The 8714-nt window shown below is 50.4% G+C and overlaps 1 protein-coding gene across 1 annotated transcript; it reads left to right on the top strand.

The window, feature by feature from the left end:
- The first annotated feature begins 1942 nt into the window (after positions 1-1942).
- On the top strand, positions 1943-3356 carry LOC124649600 (gibberellin 2-beta-dioxygenase 3-like). The gene is made up of 3 exons (XM_047189201.1): positions 1943-2350; positions 2537-2659; positions 3006-3356. Exons 1-3 carry the CDS (start codon positions 1943-1945, stop codon positions 3354-3356), a joined length of 882 nt encoding a protein of 293 aa, XP_047045157.1.
- The last annotated feature ends 5358 nt before the right edge of the window (positions 3357-8714 follow it).

Below are 8714 nucleotides of genomic sequence, written 5' to 3'. Positions count from 1 at the left end.
GTGGACTTTTTAGGCATAGATGCATGCTGGATAGCGGTCTATGTACTTTGTCGTAATGCCCAATTAAATCTCACAATATTCATCATATCATGTATGTGCATTGTCATGCCCTCTCTATTTGTCAATTGCCCGACCGTAATTTGTTCACCCAACATGCTATTTATCTTATGGGAGAGACACCTCTAGTGAACTGTGGACCCCGGTCCATTCTTTTACATTGAATACAATCTACCGCAATACTTGTTCTACTCGTTTTCTCGCAAACAATCATCATCCACACTATACATCTAATCCTTTGTTACAGCAAGTCGGTGAGATTGACAACCTCACTGTTTCGTTGGGGCAAAGTACTTTGGTTGTGTTGTGCAGGTTCCACGTTGGCGCCGGAATCACTGGTGTTGCGCCGCACTACATCCCGCCGCCATCAACCTTCAACGTGCTTCTTGAATCCTACTGGTTCAATTAAACCTTGGTTTCTTACTGAGGGAAACTTGCTACTGTGCGCATCACACCTTCCTCTTGGGGTTCCCAACGGACGTGTCAACTACACGCACCAGGCATATCTAAAAAGTCGTAATATATTTGTAACTGTTGTGGTTCATTAACACACATGAAGATATACCGTTAACCCGATTCTTATATAGGGCTGGTGCGAGATGCTATTGGACAGAGCTTTGTGCCCATCAAGACGACTAGGGACATCGCTCGGACAAGAGATGTTGGCTGGCTGCGTGATTTGGCCGTAGCTCAGAAGGCCGGTGGGAAGTGGCGGCGACAGTGTACTTAGTGGTACAAGCTGCCAACACGTGGATCATGGGAGTAGCGAAACGACGACGAAAGTGGCAACCTACATCAAGGAAGACCTGTGCATGCTTGCTGGGTAGGCGGTGGCAAAAGGTTGACGTAGAATTGGGTAGGCCCCGACGATTTGGTGGGGCGGGGAAGCAGAGAAACACATGAGAGAGGAGTCACTAGCATGCGGTGCCCACCAGTTGGTATTGTATAGGGCGTCACTGGAGTTCTCTTAGAGGACCAGCAGGGTGCGCGAACTACTCTTTATACAGGCAGGGAGAGACCTGAGTTAATTTACACGACAACTATGGCAAACATATAGTCTTTCCCATATCAACGTGTCATAGGATATCACAACTTTGTTTTTGTATTCTCGATTTGTCTTCACGACATTTTATGAAATATGATAGTGTTGCTTTCATTGATTAGGAGGAGATAAGTAGATAACAACTTAACAAGGTTGGTTTTTGTAATGATGTAACTAGCATAGGTGCGATTTCCAGTTACTCTCTACGGGTGAGTTGTCACAGGTTGAAATAAATGACATATACATCAATTGGTGCAGAGGTTGGGACATGTTTCCTCGTTTCGAAAAAAACAGTTTTGCTATGTCGCAGTGCTTGAGTTGTACTTTTTTGTTAAAAAAGTATAACTAAATGGAGTTACACTTTTCTTTAAACCGTAGTTGCACTTTTCGGAGGTGACTGAGACTTAAGAAGATCTCAGTCAACTCAGACATACACACCCTCGAAAAAAAGTCTGCTGTCGCAGGCAGGCGACGAGCATTCATCGGTTGTAATTATTGGTACTCCTACCAAAATGCGATGTCGATGGGGCTCGTCCATGCATCAGGTTCAATCCCCACCGCTGCGTTTGCGTTTCTACTTACCCACGTCATTCTTTCCTCCCACTAAACAAGCAGCCAGCAGCACATTGGTTCCCTCCAGCTCATAATGCTCCTGGCGCCTATATATGGGGGCAAGGCCGTTACCCAGCTCATCGGACCACCACCTCAACCGCGAAACTGAACAGCTGAACAATCCACATCTCCCGCCCTCCCTTGCTTCGGCAACCCACGTCCTCTGTTCTTGCTCTGTTTCATTCTCAAGCCGTGGTGAACACGACAACAAGGGTGGTCCGTGTAGTAGCTATGGTGGCGATCACAGTGCCCTGCACCATCGACCAGATCCCGCTGGTCAAATGCCCCAAGGCAGCGAATGCCGCGGTGCCGACCGTAGACCTGTCGGCACCAGGCGCGGCTGCGGCCGTGGCGGACGCGTGCCGCGGCGTGGGCTTCTTCTGCGCGACCAACCACGGCGTGCCGGCGGCCCTCGCCGAGGCGCTGGAGTCCCGCGCCGGGGCCTTCTTCGCGCTGCCGCACAAGGACAAGCTAGAGCACGCGTCGGTGCGGCCCTTCGGGTACGGCAGCAAGACCATCGGCCCCAACGGCGACGTCGGATGGCTCGAGTACCTTCTGCTCTCCCTCGGCTCCAGCACAATACAGGCATCCTCGCTGCCACCGTCGCTCCGGGCGGCGCTGGAGGAGTACACGGTGGCGGTGAGGGATGTGGCCACGCGGGTGCTGGAGCTGATGGCGGAGGGGCTTGGGCTGGCGGACCGTAGCGCGCTGCGGCGGATGGTGGTGGGCGCCGCGGGGAGCGACGAGATGGTGCGCGTGAACCACTACCCGGCGTGCCCCCTGGCTTCGAGCGTGACGGGATTCGGGGAGCACACGGACCCGCAGATCATCTCCGTGCTGCGGTCCAACGGCACTGGTGGCCTCCAGATCATGCTCCGCGACGGCCGTTGGGTCCCCGTGGCCCCCGACCCCGATTCTCTCTTCGTCAACGTCGGCGACGCACTCCAGGTACACACTCACTGATCACTTACAGTTACCTTTACCGTCTACCTCGTTCAGCAATCTACCTGGGATCCATTATTTAGGTTGTGTCGGTTCTTGCCTCGATCGGTCGTGCAGCGTAAACCCCCACCTCATGTTCTTGTCAACGCCGTACCGTGCAACTTGCACCTCAACTCATGGCCGTGCGACCACGCGTAGCTAGCTCGTGTGTGTTCCCTACTACCTGTACGGCGGTCTCGAACTTTATCTGATCTCGATCTTATCTAATGGCTGATGCACATGCACTGCACTAGTTACTGTTTTTTTTCTCACATGCATGCTGATGCTGACAACTTTTGGGTCGATGGAGCAGGTGCTGACGAACGGGCGGTTCAGGAGCGTGAAGCACCGAGTGGTGGCGCCGGAGGCCGGGAAGCAGTCTCGGCTCTCGGTGATCTACTTCGGCGGGCCGGCGGCCACGCAGCGGATCGCGCCGCTGCCGGAGCTGATGCGGGACGGGGAGCAAAGCTTGTATAGGGAGTTCACCTGGGGCGAGTACAAGAAGGCCGCCTACAAGACTCGCCTCGGTGACCACCGCCTCGGCCCATTCGAGCTGCCCCAAGCCGTCACCGCCGCGGTCAAAGAAAACACCAGCACCGATCACAACTGCAGCAGCAAGGCCGTCCAACCGCCACCGCCGCCTCACGTCGCACAAGTGTACTAGATAAATAATCGTGTGTTCGTCTATGGAAATGTGAATCACCGTAAAGTGTTCAGGCATCTCCAGCCGCCCGGTGTCAGACGGACGCAAACAGACCGTTTGGGATTACGTAGTTGAAAAACTATGTATCTTAGGGCATCTCCAGCGGGGCGACGCAAACGGACGTTTTTCGTCCGTTTGCGTCTGCGCGGACAAAAAACGCCCTCCAGCGGGGCGACGCAAAATGTCCGCAGTGTCCGTCCTGACGCAAACGTGGACTAAATATGCGCCAGGATTGCGTCTCTGCGGACACGTCCGCGCGTCCGTTTGTGTCCGGTTGGGCTGCATGCAGCCCTCTCTCCTCCTTTAATCACGCATGCGCTTATTTCTAGCCACACAAACATAATTTTTTCCTCTCTCTCCTCTCTAATCACGCATGCGGTTAAATAAATGCGTTTCTGCCGCTCGAGAAGGGGCAGACGCATGCGGACATGCGGACGTTTTTTGTGTCCGTGCCCGACGCAAACGGACATAAATATGCGTCGCCCCGCTGGAGATGCCCTTAGCTGAGAGGCCCAACGAAAACTGATCAGGTTGTCTATGGGGACACAAACGGGCTTAAATTTGGGGTTAAAATGTGTGCACCGCTCCTCTCTGCCTTGAGCCCGCCTGGCAACAACCCCGGTCCGCTTTGTCTTCCGCCTGGTGCGATAGTACTGGTGGGACGGCTTCACTTCCACGTTCTGCACATGAAATTAATGGCGCATCGCCGATGCAGGTTCCCCAGGCCTAGACATGTATGTTGGCCTTAATGTGCGACCGTCCCCTCGGCTGGCTCCAGCGTATAAAATGGGGCATAGGCGCATCCACCCCCTCACACAACCCTAGCCACCTCACCAATCCCCAACCCTAGCGCCGCCACCCACCTTCTCTCCATCCGCCTTCTCCCCACGAGCTCCATGGCTGGTCCTAGGGTCCGAGGCCGTGAACGCGGCCGCTGCGGGCAGGGCAGGGGTGGTCGTGCTGGATCTGCACTATCTGCACGCTCGCCGTCGCTTGCGCGCTCGCCCTCACCTGCGAACTCGGGAGTGGCTGCAGGACATGTACTTCGAGTTCTTCCTCCACATCACCGAAGAGCCATTTCGGCAGAAAGAGACTCTAGACAACTTTGTGGATTTTTCGCTCGTCGGGACCCGGCGGGCGTGCACCTGCAGGAAGCCAGCTGCTGCTTTTGTCGGTGGCCCGTCGACGGGCAAGTCAAGATGTACCTCGACGCTGACTTTAAGAAGTTTGCCAGAGCCCACAACCTGAAGGTCGGATGTCTGTTGCACTGCCTCTACAGAGTCGATGTCTGTTGCACTGCCTCTACAGAGTCGATGGTGACATGAGCTTCATGGTGTTCGACTACTCATTCTGTCGTAGGCACTACCACAGCGATGACTCTGTCGAAGACATCGCCAACATCGACATGGTAGTTGTAGGTTCTAGGGCGTTTCTTCTTTGCAATAAAGATGGCAAGCGCCAGTTGAGGCTACTAATGTAGATTTCCTGATGTTCGTCCATCGTAGCTAAAAAGGAGGCACATCACCCTTGTCTTGTTTAGGTGACTGGGTATTCTTTTTCGCAACAAAGAAAGCGATGACCAGGAGAATCCACTAATTAGGTATCTTATTTTGCACTATTTCATGTTATGTCCCAAAATATATGTAATATGTATGTATCCATTAATAAAAAAAAATGTTTGCGAACTGTGGAATACGGCCACTAGAGGCATTCCCAGGCGCAAACGGTCCATGCTAATTTCGTGTCCACGCCCTTATGTAAACAGACACACGCGGTCATTTTTGGTGACCTTAATTTGCATGATAGATGTATCCTTTTTCTTGTATCTCGCACGCGAAGCAGAGGCAGGACATCTGGTTCTGGTCTGGGCAACAACAAAAAAAACTGTTGATGCGATAGGACTTGTGAGGATGATGGACGGGGGACCGCGGAGCTTGAGGCGCGCGAGGTCGCTTTCTTTTTGTGGGATAAAACATTGCATGTACCACATGAGCGAAAAAAGGAACTGCATACATTCGTCGTGTGTGCCATCCAGTCGGCTCGCTAGATCGGACTCTAGTCTCTAGAAAAGGAAGAATCACTTGTCACTGCTCACGTACGTCCGCAGAGTCCCACCAGCTTCGGTCTCTTCGACCCAGGCAGCAGGCCACCTGTTTACACTGCCTCTTTCATGCATTTGTCACCCGGCCTGATCTTCACCGTGAATCTGTTGCTAGTTGGACCAATGCCCTGTATTTGAACCCACAGATTAGTCCGGAAAGCATTCACTACGGGAAAAACTGCGGTTGCCGTGCATTGCATCTTTGCCGTGTGTTTCCGCACGGCAAAGATTTCTTTGCCGTGCGTACGTAGAAAAACGCACGGCAAAGATTTTAGCCACGGCAAACACAGACACGAGCGCACGGCAAAGATTTGATTCACGGCAACGACGGAAGAGAGCGCACGGCAAAGAAAGTTGCACGGCAAAGGACCAACATAGCGCACGGCAAAGATAGGCTACACGGCAAAGACGCTGGCACACGGCAAAGCACAAAAGGCATCGCCGTGCACGCCTTTGCCTAGTGTTTTTAACAAACGCACGGCAAAGCAAGTCTTTGCCTAGTGTTTTTAACAAACACACGGCAAAGCAAACCTTTGCCTAGTGTAAGCGCACGGCAAAGATGTAAAAACTGGATTTCTTCTCAGCTCAAAAGGTGTGGCGTGGTATAGTTATCAACAAACGAACGCTTAGCTCAGTGGCAAGGTTGCACGCTTTCTCTACTCTGTGTCCTAGGTTCGAATCCCAGACCGATCAGTTTGGAGCTTTTTTTTTAGATAAACCATATTTAGCACACGGCAAAGAAGCAACCTTTGCCGTGCGGCGTCGCACGGCAAAGACCTTTGCCGTGCAACATTGGCGAGGCGCACGGCAAAGCCTTTGCCGTCGATTGCTTTACCGTGCGGCAACGCACGGGAAAGCCTTTGCCGTGCATATAAGGCCCTTTGCCGTGCAAATAGTTGCACGGCAAAGAAAGTTTTTCCCGTAGTGATTTCTCACCAAAGAAAAAGATGATCACGGATGTATTTTGATTCTTTATGCCGAGAAAATTTGTTTCCTTGAACTCGTTCTGTCTAGCATCTAGTAAAGGCCAAACGTCTTGTTAATGACGCCCTTGATACAAATGCGTAAGGCTCATAATTAAAAGCCGTCAGCAAAAGCATGCCGTTGGCGTACATGATACTTTGCTTAATTACAACTTCGGCAGAACAGTTGTCGGCATGGATGGATCGTCGGCAAATAAGACACTATGCCGACAACTTTGCTAGAACGGTTTGTCGGCATGGACGGGTAGTCAGCAAACTCGAACAAATACCTAGGGATACTCTCGGCTTAGGCATGGCCGTCAGCATAGGACGTAGCCACGTGCCCCTGTCGATTTGCATACAACATATGCCGGCGACCGTCGCTCTACTCCTTGTTCAGAGAGCCAGTCACCCCGATTTACACCTGTGGTGCTTGTGGTCCTATCGCTTCTACCTCGCCCCATAACTAACCGATTCTCGTTATTTTCATGCATCAAACTCATACGTGCACATTTTTCCATGCAAAATCTTAGAATTAGACCAATTGCCATGCTAAAACTTAGAATTCTACCAATTCCCATTCTCAAGGGACGCCCTTCTTCGTTTTGTAGTCACAATGCTCTCGGCGGCGGACTTCGTGTTGTGGCGGTGCTCTAAGTCCATTGTGCGCTAGTTTGTATCAAACTTGTCGTTTTGTGATCGTTTGCACTATGTGTAATAAACTTGTCGTGCTCGTGTTGGATATCACCATGTGAACTTGTCGTGCCTCTTGTGATACATATCTATGACTATGTTAACTTATGTGAAATCATGAAAACTTCTCATGATTTGTGACATGTATCGATCAGGTTGCATAGACCATGGGATGGATTTGTTTTTCTATATGTGGATTTGATGATGATCATGGGTGTGTGTGTAAGATAAATTCTAAAAAAATATATGTGCATATAAGCATTTTAATTTACAAAATGGCCAAAAAAAAAACAAGCAAAAAAAAAAAAAAAAACTGGAAACAAACACGGCCGCCAATGAGGTATCACGTGCTACCGCGTGGCAGGCTTTGACGACGACCAAGCCCCTCGTCATGCCTAGCCAATGTTTGTGACGATCTAGCCCTCTGCATACCTGGCCGACTACGAGCCACTTCAAGATGCCATTTGTGCCTTGTGTGTCGATCGCCAGGCCCTCGACATATGGCCACAAGGTACGCTAACGTCCTGGCCCTTGGCATATGGTCATATGGGGATGCATGGGAGACACCAGGCGCGGCAACGTGTGGTTCTTAGCCAACGGCTCGGCCTGCATCGTCCGTCAGTATCAAACAAATAACACCATCAATGTCATACACTGACTACTATATGCTTTCGATGGCTGGCGAAAACTATGCATTTGTCTATATGCCGACGAGCGACGACCACGTGATATGTGCCATGGAACAAATGTCGGTGGATCTATGCCAAGGGTCACCGTCGTCATACCCCTATGTCACGGGCTTTTCATGTACACTAACCCTCGGTATAGAGGTCGTTTAGTTGAACATGTCATTGCAAGCACGGACTAATCTAGCTTAGGGTATATATATAATGATGATATCTTAGCATAATCTCTCTTACCACAAATTAAGGATATCTAATTGCTAAAGATAAAACTAACATATTATACATCATATTTTGTTGTTATATCTGAATTAAGTAGTGACGTTAAGATAAGACCTGCCTTATCAACCATTACACATGGCCTTAGCTGACCAAATTATTGTACCAACTAGGTTGAAATTGCATGTAGTATAATTTAAAATGTAATAGGATCTGCTAGCACTGTAAAGCAACAGTCCTGGATCGACCGTTGTCTGCTGGAAAAGCAGGAACAACACTATGAAACGTAGCTAGATACGTAGGCGTGAATTAGATTAAGTGATGGACGACCAATGTCATTTGACACCGAACGGCAGCATCAGTTAATCACGGAGAGGCCGCATTGCTTTCAGCCTGGACAGGAATCCGGATAAGGACGTAATCGAATCTATTCTCCAAGTGGCGATTGTTAAACTGTATATATGTAGTTGTCTAGAGTTCATGTATGTCTCCAGTATTGTACCGTGTATACGGACCCACATGTAATGTCCTTGGTATATATATAAGTCACACCGGCGGCCCAATTAGGGTTTAACGCCTCCCATATTATTTTTACATGGTATCAGAGCACGGTTCTTCCAAACACATCTGATCCGCCGCCGCCGCCATCACTGACGATCGA

The sequence above is a fragment of the Lolium rigidum genome, chromosome 4 (assembly GCF_022539505.1).
Source record: "Lolium rigidum isolate FL_2022 chromosome 4, APGP_CSIRO_Lrig_0.1, whole genome shotgun sequence".
In the NCBI taxonomy this organism is placed as follows: Eukaryota; Viridiplantae; Streptophyta; class Magnoliopsida; order Poales; family Poaceae; genus Lolium; species Lolium rigidum.
This window is presented reverse-complemented; position numbering and strand designations above follow the sequence as displayed.